The sequence below is a fragment of the Aptenodytes forsteri genome, unplaced genomic scaffold (genome assembly GCF_000699145.1).
Source record: "Aptenodytes forsteri isolate BGI_AS27 unplaced genomic scaffold, ASM69914v1 Scaffold146, whole genome shotgun sequence".
Taxonomy (NCBI): Eukaryota; Metazoa; Chordata; class Aves; order Sphenisciformes; family Spheniscidae; genus Aptenodytes; species Aptenodytes forsteri.
Window position 1 is genome coordinate 5,205,253 of NW_008795128.1, and position 22,082 is coordinate 5,227,334.

General features: G+C 49.0%; 1 protein-coding gene across 1 annotated transcript; it reads right to left on the reverse strand.

The window, feature by feature from the left end:
- Nucleotides 1–15,486: 15,486 nt before the first annotated feature.
- Nucleotides 15,487–20,943, reverse strand: RHOV (ras homolog family member V). Its single transcript, XM_009277598.1, has 3 exons — nt 20,883–20,943; nt 18,676–18,734; nt 15,487–18,340 (listed from the first exon to the last, which is right to left on the reverse strand). The coding sequence occupies exons 1-3, from the start codon at nt 20,941–20,943 to the stop codon at nt 17,900–17,902; spliced, it is 561 nt and encodes a 186-aa protein (XP_009275873.1). The 3' UTR covers nt 15,487–17,899.
- Nucleotides 20,944–22,082: the final 1,139 nt, after the last annotated feature.

A 22,082-nucleotide genomic window follows, 5' to 3' on the forward strand; every position in this document is an offset into this window, starting at 1 on the left:
GACACACTCAAGGAGGCTTAATGACAGAGGCAGATGCTTTGGGGGGCTGTGGGGTCGTAACATGGACTGTGTGGCTCCGCAGCCAAGCAGATGGGAGCTGCTGCTGAGGATGCAACGCTCTCATTCTAATGTCCTCACTAGAGGTTTTTGGTGCACGAAGTTTCTGTTAAACCAGTTTGAACTGGTTCTCTCTCATATTTAGAAACCATCCCTGCTTATGCTGTAGATTTACACCCTGTCAACAAATCTTCCTTTCCCTCTCATCCTAGTATTTTGGGAGAGAGGGAAGTCTTTTCCCCTTTACCCCAAAGCCTGGGCTAATCTGTTTTAAATGGAAAACAGATTTGCCCAGGAATTGCCTCTTGCCTGCCATGTCTTCTGCTAACTGATCCTTCCACCACCCCTCTGCTGCTCAGCCATGCAATTTCCACCCTCCTTCCACTTATCTCCCCATTCAGCTGCTAAGGGACCGATCAGAGAAACAGGATCTGCTCAGAGCACAACCCCATAGATAAAGGGAAGAGCTGGCACAATGTGTGTGCCCAATATCATTCTTTCTATCACCCTGTATGCACACATTCTCAGCCAGCAAGGATTTATCTTCTTCCTTTTCTGTTGCGTTCCCGTCACATTACTGTCTTAAGCACACAAGGCTGTAAAACCCATACAAATACCTGGCCATCACAAAAATGAGTAAGCATCTGAAGGACTCTGCTTGGAAATAGTCAGTGTAACCAGACACTACCATTTGAATACTAAAAGCATTGTGTACTGGGGAAAATTCCACTGTTGGCCAACCCTGGGGCAACTGGGTGAGGTCCGGAAGGAAGCCTAAGTACCAAGAAAATGGCTATTTGTTTTCATCAGTATTTTTTCACCACTAGGCTCCTTTTCCTCCGCAAGGCCCTGGATGCAAGGAACTGATCTAAGATCTTGCATGCTGTACCTCACAGCTGATGTTTCACAACCCACTGCAGCTTCTCCCAGACTGCCGAACGTGTTTGTCTCCATGCACTGGAGGTGAGCTGGGCTCCATCACGTGGGCACTGGTCCTCATATCGCCAAGCGCCAGCCAGGTCCACTTGGTGGGACAGGCTGCAAGGGACGTTCTGATCTTCTGCTGTGTAAGCTTTCCACTGGGCTCTTCCTCTGTGTTGGTGGGAGCCTCCAGCCAAGGGTGCAAGACAGGGCAGGACCCCTGGGTGAGCAGCAGCCTGCAGAGCTGATAGTGAAAATTGAGCCCAAAGGAGCATTACAACTCAGTCTGTCCTACAGCTAGCCTCTGCTGAAGGGGTGGTCCCATGCTCCAGCTGCTTTCTTCACATTAGCACTGCCCCCCCTGAAGCATCCTGTCAAAAAGCTATTCACTTTTCAGGGATTTGTTTTCTGCTAGTGCAGCTCCTTGAACCAGCTCCCCAGGGCATCAGCTGAGCACCAGCGCCGGCAGGAGAAAACCTACAGGAGCATGCCTTGGAGAGCATCTCTGAGGGAAGCTAACCCAGAAACGTCAAACCATACCCGTCAGCCCTGACATCTCCCCTAGCCCCGTACACCCTGGCTCTACAGCACCGGACTGAGGCTCTAGAAAACTGCGTCCAGCTTCTGCTTGTTGTCCTGCAAGTCACATCCCTGCTCAGTGTATCTCTTCATTGGCAGATCAGGAGTAACATTGCCATCTCACCTCTCAGCCCTTCCTGTGGTTCGGAGAGCTTTCCCTTGCACTGTTTGCAGCATGGTTGGTGTCTGGGACAGGCGGCTCACCTGCTGTCTTGCCTTGGCCCACAGCGCTGGGGCTGAGGGGGCCAGGGGTGCTGCCCCAAACTGCCCTCATCTGCCCTTTCACATGGACCTGCAACCTCATGAAAGGCTCCTTCTTCCCCATGCCTCCAGGGTTTCTGTAAATTGCCTCATCCAGCTGCTGAGAAAAGGGGGCTTTCCCAGCTTTCATTTATTCCCCACTGCATTCAGGTTTATGTTAATTGTGTGTGATTAACCAGCTGTGGGCTGGAAACTCTTCTGACAGCCTGTTCCAAGGAGGCTGTGAGGAAAGAGCTGGGAAACAACGGTGGTGAAACCCGCATGTAAAACTGCAGAAGCTTCTCCCTTGAGCCTGGATTTCGGCAGCAGGAGGAGCGGCCTGCGAAAGCCCGGGAGCACAGACTCAAGCAGAACCTGCATTTGGGGCAAAAGCGGACACTTATTTTGCATAAGTCACCTGAGACAGCAGGCCGAGCACTGCCTGGCAGGGTTGTGCATGTGACCATCAGTAGGTCAGGAGGAAAGCCTCTCCCAGAGCAAGGAAGGGATGCCCTGAGCCCTGGCTCGCAGGGTCTGCATCCCTGGAACCGCGCGCTCTGACGTTTCGTCCACGCAGTCATTGCATCTTATGTAAAGCAGGTACAAAAGGCCACTCGGTCATCATTTCCATCTGGGTGAAAAAAAAGTGGTGGTAGCACTTTTTTTCTTTTGGTAGCTCTGAAGAGCTTGGCAGGTTTCTGGGCTGGAGAGAACCAAGCCCTGTGTCCCTGCTCCACTCCTTGCACTCCAGTGAAATTCCTCCAGAAGGTTTTTGTAGTTGAGGTGGTCGCAAATCTCAGACGACCTGCAGATCAGGTACTCGAGCCTCCCTTTGCTTGCTCTCTTCAGCAGGAACAAAGCAGAAATGCACAGCCGTTGTCTCCAGACCTTGAGAAGTAACTGGGGAAATGAGGATGGCGGGGAGCACAGGATGCTTGTCCTTGCCTGGGAGATAACTGTCTTACCTGATTCCATCCAACTAATGCTCTTTCTACTCCATAGCTTCTAATGACTTTTCCTCCTGGGATGGCCTCATTAATACATAACTAATGACATCCAGAACAGTTAATCTCAGCTTGTAATTGTCTTTGGAGTATGCTGCTTCTGTTTCAAAACAGAGAAGGGCTCATGTGTCCAGGTATTTGCTATTTTAGTTGAGTGCTGCTTCTTCTCACCAAGATCAGAGCTTGGCCAGATCCTTGTACTGTCTAGGGCAGAAGAAAGGCAGATGTTCTGGATGGGGGGGTCATTTCTGTTCTGTAAAGAGGGGATGATGCTAAGCTACGATGACTTGTGAACATACCTGGTCCTGTCACCAGGGCCTCCTCTGCCGCCCCTTTCAGCAACCAGATGCACCCCGAGGTGAGCTGCAGAGATCATTGAATCCTCCTCTGTCACCGTCCCACAACCAGTTGCTTCCCAAGCCCTGCAATGGAGATGTCACACGTGAACAAGTGTTTCCTCTCCAGAGCCACTTCTGGTGCCTGCGCAGGGGCCTTTGGCATGGGCTGCTGGCTGACGCGCTCATCGCAATGCATCTCGGCCACCTCCCCTCCGCAGGAACACCACCAGCAAACAAACCCCACTCACTTGGTGCGGCTCTGCACCCCAGTTCCCACTGCAGTCACTGGGCAGACTGGGCTGTGGTCAGGCAGCAGGCAGGTAGAACCGGTACCCAAGGCATGACCAGGCTTGTTCAAAGTCTAACTTCCTATTGCTCTTGTTTGCCCCCCTCCCCTTCACTTTCCCATAAACTCTACCTTTGTTTGACTCTCAGCACTCCCTTCTTTCCTGTCTTTTTTTATTTTCCCCAGAGACTTCTGATATGCATTGCAAGATGTCTGGAACCGCCAGACCGTGTGGCACAATCCAAATATCACAGCATCAGGCAGGCAGATAGCATCTTTCTCCAGTCACAGAAGCACCATATCTCTCTGTTTGTTCTGGGACCCTGTAAGCTTTCTGCACCAGATGTAATGCTGTCAGGAAAGAAAGTGGTAATAAATTTTTCCAGTTTGAACCACTGAGGAGATTTTTGGCACTGTGCAAAGCACTCCAATAGCAGTCTGGGTGGGACACTTGCAAACCTGGCAAAAAGCACCATGGGAACCCTAATGACTGAAAATGTGTCTTGCCTGTGAAAAACAGTGCCTCTGATTCCAAGAAAGCTAACTTCAGTTGAGTGTCCTACAGCAAATTCAAGATAAGGAAATGTTCACCCCAGTGTATCTACATGAGACCCACACTCCAGCTCCTAGCCGTGGGAGATCTCCAGCAGCTGTGTGGAGGTAGAATTGACCTGGCTGTCTTCTCACCCAGCTTAATGGTGCTTTTCAGCAAAGCTGAACCAAACTGTCCTCTTCAGGGTGCCTTTCATCTCCTTGGAGCAGAGGACAAAACAACTCTTCCTTGCTACATTCAGAGCTTGGCTAGCCACCTCCTCGTGACCAGACTGCTGCCTCTGTGACATGGGTTCGGGGCTGTCTGCTGAGGTGTTATGCTCCCATTCCCAGTGTCTTGGGTCAATTTTTGTGAGTCCAAACCTGTGGGTGGCTGATGGGGGCAGAGTCCTTGTCCCAGCCCAGGCAGTAAGGAAATCAGCTCTCTGCCCAGTTGTCCCAGGAAAAAAAGTGATGGTCGGGAGGCCAGGCTCCCAACTAAGGACTTTGTTACAAGGGAAGAGCTGATGCACGGGTGCTTCTTAACACTGGCCACTGAAAGCAATGAGAGAAACCATGTTCGGTTCCTAACCAAGTCTATGCTTGTCTGTGCTGCAATTAGAGTGGAGTAATACATGTTGCACATAGTATGGTCCAAATTTCTCACAGAGAGTGTTGTGGAGCTGGGCAAAGCTCGGGAGCCATCCCCAGTGTGATTGTAATTGTGAGGTATGGCAGTCCTTTGAAACTGCTTTTGAACGCAGGGCTGGAAAGGGCCTCCTGACTCATGTCCACTTACCTTCTGTTTTAGACAACTTTGTCATCTGGTAGTTTTCATAAACAAGACATGCTCGGTCTTCAAGGGGAGGGGTTTGTCCTCACACTGAAAACCTCTCCAGAATCTAGAGGCTCTGTGACCAAGAAACCATCTTCTACTTTCCAACCTGTCTTGACTTTTGTCCAGTTTGTACCAATTTAATTTGCATCAAAAATTGTTCTTTTGCTTAAAAAGTTCCTTTTCTACCCCTAGCATGAGCAAGCTGAGAATCTAGTGCAGAGGCTAGCCAGCGGCTATGTCTCAACCTCTCCTTGCAGTTCGTCCCAAACTGCAATAATTCACTTATCTGATAGTTAGAGCACTGGATCTTCTAGCTCCATAGGATTAGCAATAAATCTCACAAAATAAGAGAGATTTCAGAAATCCTTAGGGTGTATAATGAAGCTGAGACTTGCTGATTCACCCTAGGACAAATCAGAGGGACTGCCCTGCTGCCCAAGCATCCCTGTTCCTCCCAGGTAAGGGTAGATGTCAAAGAGGATCCTGCCATGGCCAGTGACTGTTTCTAAGTCACTTGTTTGCCAGCAGTACTCAGCCAAAGTTCAGACAGGGAGAGAGGAAAGGAAATCTGTGTGTTTTCATCATGCAATGTATTTTAGCATAGCAAGATCTGTTTGTTCATTTAGTTTAAAAGCCCCTCTGTTTTCAACCTCCTGAAACTGTCAGGAAGCACTCCTGCCCCTTTGCAATGCCTCTCCAGTCCCCAGGCTTTAAAGCCTTATATGTTGTCATTGCTGAATTGAGGCACCTATTTAAATCAGGGATGGGGACTCCATTGATGCTGTCTGCTTCACAGATACAAAAGAAAGAGATCATCCCAGATCTGAGGAGTTTATTAGCTGATGCAAGCATGACCCCATGCCATCTAAACCTCCTGGAAGCAAGTCAGATTGATGCTCCACTGATAAACATATCAGCAGCTGAGGAGCTGTGCACAGTGCGGCTCCCATAATTACTAACTCTGGTTCAAAGGCTCTTATGCAAAGGAACAATGGGCACCAAAACAGTGTTGCAGCCTGTTATGCACTGCAGTGTTTTGCTGTGATGGAAAGGCTTGCCCTGTCGGACAAGCCTGCTTTTCATGTCCCTGTCCTCTTCATAACACAGAGGTAATTCCTACCGGTAAGGAGGCTATTGTCCACCTTTTAAGGACAGGAGCCAAGGATGTACACGCTGGCTAAGGAGATGAAAAAAGGTTTTAGCAAGAAGGGAAGTGCCAGTCAAAAAAAGGGCTGTTTTTCTCATTGAAAATCTGTCCCTATTATCAGAAGATTTCCCTGTCACCGGCAGTGCCCGAGGTGGAAGTGACAGCTCATTTGTTTTGCCCTCACTGCCAACAGTTGAACACATCTGAGCGTGTCGTGAAGGAGCATGCAGAAAACATTTGCATTTTTGCCTCACGTCTATTCTTCTTCTCTCTGCTCACCGAGTTGAGATTTGCAGCCTTTGAAAATAAGTCTGTGTTCAGCATGATCTGGAAAACTCTGTGGGAGATGAGCTGCTACCCGGCCAGCCTCTGCCATTTCAGGGTGCTCACCAAGCCGCTCTCGCTGACTTCAGAACCAGCTTCTTCTTGTGCAACTTTGCAATCAGTGATGCATATTATGACCAGGCAGCTTCCTTACAGCCAGAGCAGTATTTATTTCGCAGGGAAATGCTTTGCGTAAAGCAATCGTACCCTGCTCAGTCAGCACTGATGAGGCAGCACCCTACGTACGGGGTGAGTCCCCCCAGGAGCTTCCCAGCCCTTGCGAGAGGCAGGCCCTTTTCCAGCTCCCTGGGTTTTCGAGGGCTCCAGCCCTTCTGCACAGAAGTAGATTATCCCTTAGTGACTTTCATCTGTTTACTGAGATGTGGTTTATTTTCAGTCAGTTGCTTTCCTTCTTGCTCATTTTTCCTTCTCCACCCCAGAACACCAATCCAGTGTATTTGCACAGCAGCCCCCCAAAGCCAGATCTACAGACAGCGCATCCAAATTATTGCAGAACATCAGGAATCTCTCCTAGCTGATGGACTGCTTGGAGGGGAAGGGGAGAAATAGAAGGGGAGTGATCCTCACGGAGTTATCCCAGCAGGCACCCATCACTCGTATTTCTCCAGCCTCATTTTATAGCATGGCAGGTGCGATGTGAAATGCTCTGCTCCCTGACCAGACGGAGAGGTTGTGCTGGAAGTCTGTGCCCTTTTAAACCAACAGATTTCTTTTGCTGTCCTGCAAATGCTTGCTTGGAGCAGAGCAGGTATGTGCAGGTCGGTGGGCCAGGGCCACCTGAGTGTTTATTTGCAGAGTCAGGATCTCTATAAGGTTGACGCAGGCTTCAGTGGGGAGGATGCCTTCAGCCAACGCTCACGAGAGTCTGTGTTGGCAGACTGAGTTTAATAACAAAACCATTTATTAGTAAGTAATAATAATGTTAATGGTAACAAAGTATGTACTTCATATTGTGCATAATATCAATAGATTTCACTTTCTTTCCAAGTGCTACAGCTTGCTGAAACTCCATTTCTTCTCTGGGGCATATATTTCTACTACTTTGGAATATTTCTGGCAAATAGATTTTTGTTATGATCCACACTGAATGCTGGGATTTCTGTAGGACAGAAAGTTTTTCCCTCTAGGAAACCTTGAGTCCTTTCTCTCCTAAATGAAAGAAGCAGCATGCTCTGTTCACTTCTGAGGGATCTCCCTTCCTACAGAGCCAAGGGATCTTGAAAAGGATCTCCTTCCAGCCAGGGCTCTTAGGGCATCAGAGCTGCAAGGGCTGGAGGTGCAACTCGTTTCTTCTCAGCAGGAAGGTGGGAATCCTGGAGATGTCCAAGTCAGGAGTGGTCAGTGTGGTTGGGCTCCTCCAGGGCTCATCCAGATCCGCTGCCAAGAACAGGCCTGTGGTCCAGCAGCCCTGGCTGCATTGCAGTGGATGGTCACCGAAACAGGCCTGTTCCACCCAAAAATCCATTGAAAAAAGCTAATCTATCAAAATGTGAAAATGTTGGTTAGATAATTCCTGGCCAGAACCAGCCTGTAACCCTCTTATTGGTTCCACCAGGCGAGGTGAAAAGACAGGGATGTGGAGTACACAGGGCTGGGTAGTGGTTGGAGCTTGCTCCTTGCCAAGAGAGTTTCCCAGGCTTGGAATGACCAAAGGCAGCTGAGGTCTCCAGGCAAAGGAGATGTCTGGAAGAACCTTGCAGGGGGAAGCGATCTTGCGATGAGTCACCCTAGGCTCAGGTCTGATATCCCTGCCTAAAAAGGCAGAGGTAATTGCCTCTGATTAATGCTGGCAAACCTCTGTGAACTCCAGTGAGGATATGAAAGGACTGACATGCCTGTTTGAGATGGGGGTAAGATAGAGTACAGCCAAGTGTGGGAAGAAAATTAAGCTGAGATGTAGTTTTTAATTACCAATAAAGCCATGCTCTAGGATGGAGGGTTGAGAGCAGGACTCAGTCTCTTCCTACTCTTTTATGCTCCTTGACATATAGAAAGGAGTTTAGGGAAGAGCAACCAGTGCTTGCTGTAGAGTCCCATTTCAAACATTTAAATGCTTGTGCTGCCCCCCCATCCTTTCTTGCTGGGAGGCTGTAATTATTTAGACCACAGATGTGGCCAGAGATTTCCAGCGGGTGCCAATAAAACACGGAAGGGCAGCATCAGTGAAGTCAGCACTGATATTTAGCAGAAGCAAAAGTACCCCTTTACTGGCTGACTATTCGTCTGGACGAGGCAGGAGGAAGGCTGGACTCTGGAATGTGCCATTCCCTCTCGGTGAACACCCCGGGTGCTCAGCAGCCCTGCTCTGGTCTCATCTCTGGAAGAGGGAGGGGGAAATGGGCCAACCTGTGCCTGACAGCAAGTGGCAGTGGGAGGCTTTCAAGCCTCTCGGGTGCATCTTTTTGCACCTGAGAGTCTGTCTGCACCTCAGCTAGGAAGTGTGATCAGAGCTTGGTGGCAGTGAGCTAGCTTCATCCAGCCATGTCAGGTACTGTGACACCCCAGCAGCACAGACTTCAGCATGGGCTCAGGCATGCCTGCCTGGGCCATCGGCTGCTTACCCCGAGAGCTGGCCTTCTTGGAAACATGTGCTGCTCTCATCTCACTGATCTTCTCTACTAAACTATGCAGAGGTGTCTCAATGGTCAGAACGCCTCTTCCTCCTCTCCCCATCCAGACTCAGGGTGGGATGCTGTTTCTCCACCCATAAGTAAAGCTAGTTCTGAGTCTTGTTCAGGAACAGTTCCTGCTGCTGCTGGGCTCCCAAACCTCCTGCATGGTGGCCTCTCATCCACCTGGGCTGTGGCTGTGCTCAGATAGGTCTGCCTGTGCTACAGGCATTGGGTGGAAGCAGCGGAGCCAGACATGAATGTTCCACATTCTGCATTTTGGGTCTATCTCTATTTTTCTCTGGGGACTTGATAGTACTAGCTATATGAAGACACCACGTTTCATTCTTCCTCCTCTCCCGCCATATCACCAAGGTGGCATATGTACCATTTAATAAGCAATATGTATAGGGCTTCCTTTTAATCATCTCCTAATTTTCTAGACCATGAGGTTTCAGGTTTCCTTCAACAGCTCTGAAGGTTGGAGACAATTGCTCTACATGAATACCGAATTTCTCCCTTAATTGCCTGATCCCCAGAGCTGGAGCTATAATCACAGAATTTGGTTTTCCAGATCTCTCTGGAAACTCACAGAAGACAATAATGGAGCCTGGTGTCTGGACACATCTCAGGGCTTTTGTCCCATTTTGAGGACCACAAGGAGAAGTGCTGTGATGTTCCTGGCAGTAACCCTTCCCCTGCTATGGCACCCTGTGAATACCAGTTAATAAATGTGTATCACACCCCATGAAGGCAAGGGAGCTCCCTTTTGCAAATGGAAAAGGGAAAGTCATTCACCCAAAACTACACAGGGAATTGATGTTAAAGCCTGGGTTAGCACTTCCAGGTTTCTGGTGACCTAAACTATATTTAGACTTACAATCTCTCCCAGCACCTAATGCAGTGCCTTTATCGTCTGAAAAGAGATGTTTGGAGATGGCGAATAAATGCACTGCATGGAAAGGTAGGACGCTGCTGTTACTGGTACTCATAAGGCAGCCAACCAGGTGCTGCAGGATGTCCTGTTCCTCCCAAGGTAGGGTTGTATTTTATTGGTTAGCACGGAGACCCCGTATTTCAGGCTTAGCATCCTTTGACAGGAGTCTCATACGTGTAAGACTTTACTGTTAGACACTAATAACTCTTGTTATTCTACAAATCTATTTGGCTTACATGAAATAAACCCAATCATCCTACAGAAGATATAACAACATTAGATATCCTTTCCTACCCTCCCTTCAGATTATACACTGCTGCCCAGATAATATTCCAGGGTGGCTGACATCTTTCATCTGCTCCATGTTATTAAAACCCCTTAGCAAGAGGAATGAATATTCATGTGTGCTATATATAGCACCATGTGTATTACTATCCACAGCTGGGAGCACGGCTTGGGTACCCACACTCGGATCTTTACGGTTTGGTTTTTGCAAGCCTTTTTTTCACTGCAGCTGTTGAGTCTCTGGCTTGCTGGTGGCATTGGTGCTCCGCAAGGAGCCTGCCGCTCTTTTTTCCTGGCAGAGGTTTCATAGGGTTTCAAAGCCTCCCTCCAGTGCGGTTATTAAAGGCTTTTGTTTATCTTGTGAAATCTGCCCCGTGAATGCTGACACTGACTGAAGTGCTGGGAGAGTTTCCCTGACTCTTCCTCTCGCTGTCTCTCACGGGTCTATTCCCATGAAAATGATCTCAGGTGTGCCGTGCGTCATCAGTCCGCCCCGGGCACTCTCTGACTTACTGGCAGGGAAGATGAATGCACAGTTTCTGAAGCTCTGCCCGTAGCCGAGTGCTCCTCCTGCCTCCCAGCCTGCCGCAGCACTGCAGAGAGCCGTCCCAGCTGTCCCAGCGGCCCCGGCAGCGGCGGGCACCAGCTGTCCCCAGGCACACGCCGCTCCCCGGGCGGGCAGCCCAGCAAAGGGCTTGCTGCAGGAGAGCAGGTAGGATTCTGCAACACCACCCGAAACCGATTTTCACTGCTTGGGCAGCATTTTCCCAGCCTCTCTCCCGTCTACCCCGCAGGGATGCAGCCTCTGCTGGGAGAACCAAATCTTCTCCAGACGAGCCCCACTGCAGCACGTGATGCTTACTTTCCCCTTTGGATGAGAGAGCACCTCAGTCTGCAGGGCTGGGGTGTTGACGCTTACTCCCAGTGAGATCCCAGCTAGATCCCTGGCTTCTCCCTGTGTCCCTGTTGCCACTAAGCTACATAACCAGGTGTTCGCCTGGAGAGGCAGATGGTTAAGCTCGGTGGCAGGGCGAGACACTTAGAGGGATGGTGCAGGAAGGGCAGGCCCATGACTTGAGTGTCCTGAGCTCCCCCAGAGTTTAACAGTGGTGATGGCACCACCAGCACAAGTGTGCATGGCGCTTGGAAATCAGCAGCACTGTCCCCGTGCCATCATGCCACCAGCACAAAGGCTGGGGTGCTTTGCCATCCATGGTCAACCTGCTAATCCACGCTCTCCCATCCATCCTCCTCTACAGGACTGGAGGTTCCTCCATGGGAGGTCGAGCTCTCCCACCCTTGCCGCCAGCAGAGCCAGGTCCCAGGGGTGGGCTCCTGCTGCCAGGCAGGGGCTGGGGGAGCAATGGGCGCCATCCCCTCGCCAGAAAGCCAGGCCTGGCTCCAAGGCTGAGCGGTCGCTGCCGCTGCAGCGCTGGCCTCTGTGCTGCAAGTCTGGGGAAGGTTTCAGCAGCGCCTGGCTCGCTTTCTGAGAAAACAAGGAAAGAAAGATTTACTCTAAACCCTGGGAAGCCCATGTATTTTCATTGTATTTTAATTTTAAGAGATTGTCTGCCCCGCCCAAGATTATCTCATGGGAAAGAAAAGCCTGGCTCAGTGACTCGTGGTGAAACTTGTCCCCGAGCCAAATTTCCCGCACCTGATGTTCCTCCACAGCAGCAGAAACCAGAGTATTTCAGTTCATAACACTGCCCCAGGGGCAGCGCTGGGGGTGAGGGGATGGAGGGGGAGGATGGGACCCACATCTCCTCCTGCTCTTCCAGAACAAGTCCTGCAAGTTTGGATGCCGAGCGGCTCAGTCCAGGAGCTGGAAAGGGCATGGTGTCACCCTGGGAACGGGGATCACATGGGGCTGCAGCAGAGGGAACCTGTCTCAGGGATAGGTTGAAACATACCCTGCTCTCTTGTGCAATAGGTCTTTGCAAGTACAATGCTGTATTTATACGGTGGGAACGGAGAGCCCAGGGCTGGACTCTGCAGAGGCATGAGTAAGCAGCTTCCAGGAGGCCCAGGTGCCAGCTGGGCCAGCTCTTTGATTACTCGTCTGGGAGCAGATACAGACTGGGAGCTGGGTCTTGACCAGCATCCTCCAGTACAGGGAGGACAGTGTTAGAGCTATATTGTAAAATTTAAGTGGTTTCTTTGTATAAATGCTTTATCTCCCAAGCCCACTACCGAGTGATTTAGCATGGCTCCAAGAGAGGCAACGATGTAAAGGAGAGCCAAGATCTTTAAGCAGACCAAGCGGGCCAAGGACAGCCTCCTGGGCACAGAGGACTCTTGGCAGGGTTGGAAGAGCAGCAGTCTGATTGAAGCACAGGCTGCGAGAAGACAAACATTTCTTGTGGTGCCAGTGCCTGTTTGTGCAGTGCCTCTGCTCACTCCCACTCCTCCGGTGTTCCCACACTGCTCTTTGCGAGGCCACAGCGAGGACCACGGGAGAGGAACAATCTAGCCCAAACCAGGGGTGGGAAGGCATTAGGAGCAAAGCTGAAGCAGGCTACTTAGCTGTCACTACAGGCAGGAAAAGTCAAACCAGACCAAGCTGGAAATGGTTGCCTCACTGATAAATAGCATTAAACTTGGAGCAATCTGAAGAAAAAGCTAGTTAGCACCTGAGGATTAAATTGGGGGGGTGTTAAGAAGGTGCTAAGGTTGTTAATGCAATCATACCCTTCTCAGGAAATGGGGGAGGATGCCATTCCGTGGTAACTGCATTGCAACAGGGTTCAAGCACAGCCTGGTTCCTGCTGCTGGACTCATGCCAGCTCCTGACCTGGTAATAATTCAGCCTGTCCCTTCAAAGTAAATAGAACGTATCCTACAGGGCATAAAGATCTCCTGAAGGGACTTTTCGGACTTGCCCTTCTGGCGCTGGAAGGAGTCTGTGTTGAGTCAGACAAAACCTGGTATTATTTTGGGGATTGTCCTGGTTTCGGCAGGGATAGAGTTATTTTCCTTCCTAGTAGCTGGTACAGTGCTGTGTTTTGGATTTAGGATGAGAACAAAGTTGATAACGCACCCATGTTTTAGTTGTTGCTAGGTAGTGCTTACGCTAGCCAAGGACTTTTTAGTTCCCCATACTCTACCGACTGAGAAGGCTGGAGGTGCACAAGAAGCTGGGAGGTGGCACAGCCAAACTGGCCAAAGGGACATTCCATACCATGTGACGTCATGCTCAGTACATAAACTGGGGAAAGCTGGCCGGGGGGGCCGCTGCTCGGGGACTGGCTGGGCATCGGTCGGCGGGTGGTGAGCAATTGTACTGTGCATCACTTGCTTTGTGTATTATTATTATTATTATCATATTATTATTATTATCATTTTATTTCAATTATTCAACTGTTTTTATTTCAACCCACAAGTTTTTCTCACTTGTGCTCTTCCAATTCTCTCCCCCATCCCACCGGGTGGGGGGGAGTGAGCAAGCGGCTGTGTGGTGCTCAGTTGCCGACTGAGGTTAAACCAAGACAGGATTAATTCCCAGTCAGGGTTCAGTGGAAGCTCGGGAAAGCATTGCCAGCTGGGAACCTTCTTGGCAAAAGGAAACAAAAGGGTCCTCTCCACACTGTGTTCTTACTGTTGCTGATACCCGAGCTCAGCTCCTTTGGAGGTGGCAGCTGAGAGGGGCAGCTAGCACACCAGGTTCATGCAGAATTAGAAGACATGGTGCATACCTGTACTGAAGCACTTGCAGTGTTGCTTATGGTGGTGGGAAAGCCCTGATGAGTTACTCTGCTGGATGCAGGACTGTGCAGGAGTCTGCTGACCAGGATCCAAGTCAGAGACCTGAGCAAGAAAGAAGGTACTAGAGAGTTTCTACCCTATAGGCACATTGTTTTTTTTAGCATTTGATGCTGAGCTTTGCACTATGGAGCAAGTCAGATCAACTAATCATAAGGATACTTTCTGGTATTAAAGTGGCACTTGTGTGGAATTGTGCTGGCCTAGTAATGGGCTTGGCTAGCTTCATCCAGCCTGGTGGGGTGGTTTGTGTTAGCAACAGTCTCCCAGGAACTCTCCTGTGCTCTCAGCATCATCTGAACATACAGGTTGGTCAAGCAGCACTGCAATGCAGAAATAAGCCCAACCTGTACCAGAGCCAGGTAGTAGCACAGGTCCAGTACTGCACCATGGAGAGGACTAGAGCAAGGCTTTAAAGATGCCTCGGGTAGCTTTGGTAGGACACTCCATTTAGTGAGACAGATTCACCCCCACCCCCAGGAACTCAGCTTTGTTCACAGGTTTCAGGGAGTTTTAGGGTGCTTATTGTGCACATGACAGGATATGGCTCAGTGGGATGACTCACTCCCCATAAAGTTAATTCACACTTTCCTGCTATTTCCATTCACAGGTTCTTCTGTAGGCTTTAATGCTGGGAAGCTGCAAACCTGGGAGCCGGCTCCAAATAATCCCACAGGTTGCTTTACATCTAGCAAACAGCAGACTGCAGGAGGACAGTGTGGTCTCAGACTTCGTCAAAAAAAAAAAAAAAAGTTGTTCCCAAATCATGTTTTATCAGCAGTAATTTTCTAGAAAACGCAGACTGCAGGAGGACAGTGTGGTCTCAGACTTCGTCAAAAAAAAAAAAAAAAGTTGTTTCCAAATCATGTTTTATCAGCAGTAATTTCCTATTGCCTTCTAGTTTCTGAATCACATTTGCTCGTTACCTCTGCTACACTGTGGGTTTTGTCCATTTTCTTTCCTACCTCTCTGCTGAACTCCCCCAGCAGCCTCAGTTCCCAGCCCTCTGCCTTTGGAGCAGCTATGGGGCCTCAGATGTGGACAGAGAGGAGCTCTGACCTACCTGTGGTGCTGACAATAAGGCTAAAAGGATATGAGCTACCTTGGATAGAGCCTTTGTGTCCTATGTGGCACGGACAAAATTTTTCGGCACTTGAGCAGTGTTTAACTACCAAGGTAAGTTAAATAAAGCTGGTCACTAAATTACCCACCAGCCTAATGACAGAGCAGCATGCTGTTATTAAGGCTCCAAATGCAAGTGCTACATAGGCTTGTCTCAGTGAGTGCTGGGAGGGCCTCCTGACTGGTCCCTGGATGGTGGCTTCTGGGGAGAGGCACTGAAAGCCTTGGATGTTTGCTACTCCATCCCCCTCGGCAGACTCCACCCTGAGCGGCTGCTGAGGGAGAGGAAAATTAACTGAGGCAACAGAAGGAACTTGGAAGGTGTCAGCTATGAAGGGATTTTTACCATTGCTAGTGGGGGTCAGGACATGGAGGGAGAAGTGGGGCAATTTCCCTCTTATGCTATTGTCAGTAAAATGGCATAACTCCCCCTCCATCTTAAAGCCCAGCTTATTTTGCACTGACAAAATTACAAAAACAAATTGCAGACATTAAAAAAATTTATTTGAACAAATATTAGACACAATCACAGAGGAATAAAGCAGCTCTCAGTACAGTTTCTTTTCCAGAATGAAATAATCCCTGTTTCATAGCAAGCTACTGCAGGACAACCCTTGCTCTCCCCAACAGGAGGGGAGGCTGGTGTTCTTTCCATCTTAGCAGGTCACACCACAGCCCTTGGTCTCACGGGCTAAAGAAATGCATAAAGACCCAACAGACAAACTGAACTAGTGATACAGCAAAGGTGCCTGTACAGGTAGGAAATACATGCAGGGATGCATTGCTGAGTGAGAGCTTTGTTCAGGAAGTGGTGTCCTGCCTAGAGGTGTGTAGGACATGTCACTTCTAGCTACTGCCTCTGTACTCTCCATCTCTCAGGACTCCTCACTGGACCTGGATGGCATTTCAGCTGGGGGAGTCCTTTCAACGTTCAGCTCATTTTGACATGCCATCCTTTACAGGTCTCTAAGCTTTACCCTACAGGCAGCTCCAAGGCTCCCTTTGCAAGAAGACCTGCCCACCTCTTTGACGCTACGATACCGCCCAGGGAGACAGCAGGCTTGTCTCATGTCCCGGGGACTACATGAGCTGCGCCACAAAGACAGATGGTTGTGAGAGATGTTTGCAGGCATTTGTTTGGATCCAGAGCCATGCTGCATTACTTGCATTTGTTTTTTTACAGACCCACTAGCTCAGGTACGCTTGCTTTTGGTGCAGGGCAAACAATCCACAGCTATATCCCCTTCTGTCACATTACTCCAGAGTGTCCCCAAAGTCATGGGCCTTGGCCAGATGCAGAGAACCCCCTCAGTATTGAAAGCACTGCTTGACAGACCTGTCACGCTATCTGCTACATAAATCACAATGAAATGTCTCTGTGAAAGAAGTTTTAGAAATTGATGCAAGTTCTGTAATAAAATGTGAATAGACTCACCGGGAGATTAATCCCCTGAGAAACAGGTGAGAGGGGAACAGAGCAAACATAGTGAATGTTTTTCTCTGGCAGGAACTTAATGGATTTCCTTTGCTTTTGATTTCAGCAGATCGAACAGTGACTTTTAAGAAAAGGAAGCACAACAGAAAGAAGCCCTGAGCCCTCCGTTCCTGTTCTGCAGCCTCAGGAAGAACAGTACAGGGTAAATTCTGTTCTGTGCAGATCTGAAACTGAGGATTTTACCGACCAAGAGGAACTCTCTCTCTCTCTCACTACAACCCCCTCCTTTTGATTCAGAACTTAATGTATGGACAATATTACTCTGAAATTGAGATCACTAGCAAATTTTCCAGGTCCCTAGAAGATTCCCTGAATATTAGCATCTCAACTAAGTAGAATCACAACTTTCATTTAACAATGCTCATTCTTCTTTCTTTCTCCATCTCCCTTTCTTCCTTCCATCTCTCTTTTTCCTTTTTATTCCCTTCTGTTTCTTCTTTCTCTCTTCTCCTTTCATTACATGCATGGCTCTCCATCTACATTTCACCCCTTGGTAGTGTTACAAACCCTTCGCTGACACAGTTTCGTCTCTGCTAGACAGAGCCGCTCATCACTGTTCCTCACCTGTTCTTTCTCTCAAAACACCACGCACTCACAAGGCCTTTCAAAATAGGTCCCCAAGTATTGAGGGGACCTATTAATAGGTCCCCTCCATGAGTACCTCTTAAGATAGGACTATAGGACTGGCACCCACTGGACTAGAGAGTCCTCTCAGAGAACATTTTGCTTAAAGAATTACTGTAGCTCCCAGTGCATTTTCTCTTCAGCCTGCTAATGGCCTTTATTTAGGAAAAACCCTCTCAAGGGTACTCACAATACAGGGCCTTGAAGAAAGAGCACTGCTTTTTCACAGCCAAGTGACTTCTACCTATTTTGGCACGCAGAATCAGAGTGGGAACCCAAGTCTCGTGTTACAAACTCGGCAGCCCATGTCTGACCACACTGCAGTCGCCTGTAACTGCCCCTGCCCTACTCTCTGCCAAGCCTGTAGATCAGCCAAAACACAGGCAGACTTCACAAGTCCCTCACGTTTATTATGCTGCATCAGGACTCCGAAAGCGTGTTAGCTTCAGACAGAAAACTGGTCATTCAGAACAATGTAAGGAACCTGCCTGTTCTGGGATACTGAGTCTCGGTGTATTAAAGGCTCCCATTAGTCTGGGACATTACAGACATGTCTGGCAGGTACTTATAGCTCCCTGGACCATTCCATATCCCCGCACAATGGAAATCCAGTTCATGTCTCCTAGGCAGCTGATACTGTAACCCAGCAAGAGCCAGGTTTCTAAGCCCAGCAGCTTATCATACCCTCCTCGCTGGGGCCACAGGAGCAGTCACTCCAAGAAGGTGCAGAGCCAATACTTGGCATCAGGTGTTTCTTTTTTCCCCCCCTCAAAGCAGCTTCAGACAAAGCAGAAGAACTTCTTCCAGCGGCACTTGGAGAGAGTTTTGATGCCTTTGGCAGTCATCTTCTTTTCCTGCCGTGCTTTATGCTCAACACCACTGACAATGGCCATGTCGAAAACTTCTTTGAGGTTCTTCTGGGTCAGTGCTGAGCATTCCAGGTAGGCTTCAGCCCGGATTTTGTCAGCTAGACCTTCTGCCTGAGGCCGGGGCACGGGCTTCACGTGGTAGCGATCCAGGCTGATGAGGACATTGACATCGTCCCGCAAGTCTGCCTGCGTCCCCACCAGCAGCACCGGCGCCCGGGGGTTGTGAGTTCGTATCTCAGGGATCCATTTCTCAGTAATGTTTTGGAAGGAGCTTGGGTTTACCACGCTGAAGCAGACAAGGAAGACATCGGTGTCGGGGTAACAAAGCGAGCGCAAACAGTCAAAGTCCTCCTGTAGAAAATGGAGGGGAGGGGGGAAAAAGTCTTCACTGGACTGATGTCCTAACAGCATGACGCTGCAGTGGCTTTTTCACACGTTAACTAGGACAGAAACACCCTCAGAGGCAGGACATGGTGCTGACTTTGTGGCCATGCCACAGTTCAGGCACAAGTTTCAGAGCTGAGGGAGTCTGTCTTTCACCCGTCTGTGACTGCCATACCAGCGAACGGCTGATGCTGGGCTACTGCATTTCCTTCCTTCCCAGTTAAACACTGCCTTCCTCAAAAGCCTGCAAACAGTCTCTGTCCCACAGGACCAGAGCTGACAGCTGCTTTGATAGAGCTTACCTGTCCAGCAGTGTCCCACAGCTGGATCCGGACTGGGGCTCCGTCCACCAGGACCTGCACTGTAGCAGAAAGAGAATAAGGATGAGTCTAAGGGAGTTGCCCAGCATACACACATACACTCATACAGGTTTTTTCCCAGAGCACTCTGTTTTGTATCCCACTGGACAGACTTGCTGAAGTCACTCAAGTCTGTCCTCCTTGCTGAGCATCCTCCCAAACCTCACTAAAACAGCTGAAGAACACTGAGAACATTAAGAGACCTGCAATAGACTTTCTGATTTGGTTATCCCTCAGGTGTTTTGGGCTCTTCTCCAGTATTTTGAAAGAATCGTTCCACATTACTGCACAACTGCTTCTCTAGAGAAGAAGAGCCCTTAGCCAAACGGTGCCCTTGAGAACTTGTTCTTCCACAGCCCAAGAAAGCAGGTAAGGATAAACACAAACTGAGAACTTCAGCAACTTGTGCCTAGCTTTTTGGCCTAGAGTGGAGGTTCAAATCAGTCTCCATTAAACAAGCTATTGGAGATTTTTCCCATCCAGGCCAGAAATTTGGCCTTAATTAAAAAAAAAAAAAAAAAGTGTTTCTGTGAGTGTCCTAGCTAAGGAAAAGCAAAGACCTAAACCCAACTTTGAAATGAAGAAGCTATTAAGGAAACAGTGATGAGTGAAATCCCCTTCAGAGACTATCCACACACTGAAAAACTGCTGAGTTACACTGTAAGGTCTGCTCCCATTTCACTCCTTAATCACAGTAAGCCTTCATGTGGTATCAGCTGACTCAGACTGAGGGCTGGCAGGACCTCTGATGGAAGTCTGGAATGAAACTGTTAGATGTTTAAGCGCACAGACACCACAGAGACTGGCTAGGAACCGAGGAAAAGGAGAAAGGGGTTGGGAGAGCTGGAAATCACTTGAAAGTCCTGACAACGTGGATGGGGCTGTGCTCTGGTGAAGAGAGGCAGACATCCTGACTAAGGTGACAATGGCTGGCACTTGACACGAGCTAGCTAAATGCCATTGCTGTGCCCAGGAGGAGGCTTTATTGTCCTTTTTGTTAAAAAAAAACAAACCCCAAAACAGAAGCAGGATCAATCTTTTGTGATTCTTGAAGTAATTAGCCAGGTGAGAAAAGTGATAGAAACAACTGACCTGGAGAGTTTAACACAAGCTCTTGGAGGAGAGCACTCCTCCCTGAAAGCAGTCTGGGGAGAAGGAGGGAGACACAGACAAAAGATGAACTGAAGTTTGGTGGGAGACTGAGATTGAAGGAAAAATGAAGGGGTGGGTGCATCCCCCACAGTGCCACTCCTCCCAGCGTAGCTGAAAGTCATTGCTTCCTTGTGAGTGGGAAACAGTTGGGTTGTTACCCTAGCTTTGCCCCAGAGGAGGAAGAGAAACCTGCTCCTGATCAAAGAACCTGCTAGATCCTGATTTGATCTTCAAGGCACTGGGCATTTGCCTTTCTAGTATCTGGTTTCTTCTGTCTCACAAATGTGTTGAGAGAAGGAATTAGCATCTCTGAAATGTTTTACAATCTTCAGAAGAAAGGCACCACATATATTACCTGCTGCTCCAGTGCTTGCACGAAGTTTTTTTTTGTACCTGCTGCTAGCCTAAGCTACGCTAGCAACTCTGTGACAACCCTCCAAATACCGCCCTCACAAGGTACACACCCTCAGGATGAGGCTGGATTTCGGTACAATAGCAAAGGGGCCGGCAGAACAGGATAGCTTGGTGGAGAAAGGTCACTGGGTACATGTTTCACTCAAGGCTGCTCTACCTGGCAGTGACACCCAGCAGGAGGTAGCACCCAGACAGATGTGGCTGGGTCACAGTCCCAGAGATGCTTCCCTGATAATGCAATACTTTCTCCTATCTTGTTGTCGTCTTTAACTGGTACTGGCATTGCAGTCCCTTGACCAGAACTAGGGTTAGGATGTAAACTGTGAAGCTTAGTTCTGCTGGCAGTTTCAATTGCAAGTATTCCCCAAGAGTGGACGGAATCGGGCTGAAATTTCTGAAATGGATCCCTAATGATTCCCTTCATGAATCCAGGGAGGGACTTTTCTCAAGTTTATCCAGGTTAAGGGTAGGAGTGGGAAGGGAAACTTCTCTCTTCTCCCATTTCCTTCCAATAAGCAGAAAGCGATCTTTGGAAGACCCATTTTTAATGTTTTTGATTTCTATCAGTCACAAATGCTACGCACCTCTGGAAGTCAGGTTTGGTACTTGGACATTCAAAGTGGGGCTAAACCCATGTGCAGCCATCTTCAAATTACTTGCTGCTAATCGGGGAGTCTCTGAACTCATACTGCCTCCACCTTTCTGGATCATTTTACTATGGATTTGCCCTTTCCAAAAATGCGGAGGCTAATAACTATGGTAATGTCAAGCCTCTCTTAGCCCCAAACTGTATACACATCAGTGTAAAGGGAGCAGAGAGCGCAGTAACCTTTCCCTTGGAGGACTCGAGGGCTCCTTACATCTGTTTCCAAAGGACCACTGGACCCTGAACAGCAGCGTGTTCCCAGTTCACTTCCTTCAAGTGACAGTGGAAGAGCTTGAAAAGGGTCAAGGCAAATCAACAACTCCCAGTGTAAGAGTGAGCAGCTGGGGGGACATTCAGACAAACAAAACACTCCCTCTAAGAACCCCTGAAACTATGACACATTAGAAGCCTCATTCCTGGTCTGACTTGAGCCCATCTCTAATCTACCAATCTGTACTGTCATGTACTGTTGTGTTTCTTCATATCAGATGAAGATCAGAAATCTTTCAAAGGGCTTTGTATTTTCCTGGGGTTTGTATTAGAAATTGGAGCCCAAAAGAAGAGATGCGGAGAAGGAGAACAAAGATGGCATTTACAAAAGTGGAAACTAATGAGAGCTCATCAGCTGACAGGGAAGGCAATTCTAGCCAGACTATAAAGCTCTTCAACTTTTTGGCAACCTCTGTTCAATGCTAACTTAAGTGGACATGTGGGGAAACATCCACCAAAAAAATGATGTTTTTGCTGAGTATCAGTTGAAGCTAGAAAGCCTACAGTACAATGCTGTGATATTTCTGAGGCTAAAAACCACTACCACCAACAAAAAATTAAGTCCCCTTCTATTTGGCCATAGTAACACCACAAAACCAGGAAGGTGCCCAATTTCATAGAACCTGCAAGCCAACTTGACACGTGCCCTGCTGACACACAAAGCTGCAAAATGCAGGACTTCCACCTGCTAAGCTTCACAAAACGCCTGAGGGACGCGGTCCGAGTTGCAGAAAACGCCCTTGGGCTTTGTGCCCCCCCGGCTGTGCTCACCCTACACCCGCAAAGCCCCCCTTGGTGCGCAGCCCCGGCGGCAGCCCGCCTGACCGGGGAAAGCTCACCCCCGCCCCGCAGGCTGCGCTGGCCAGCT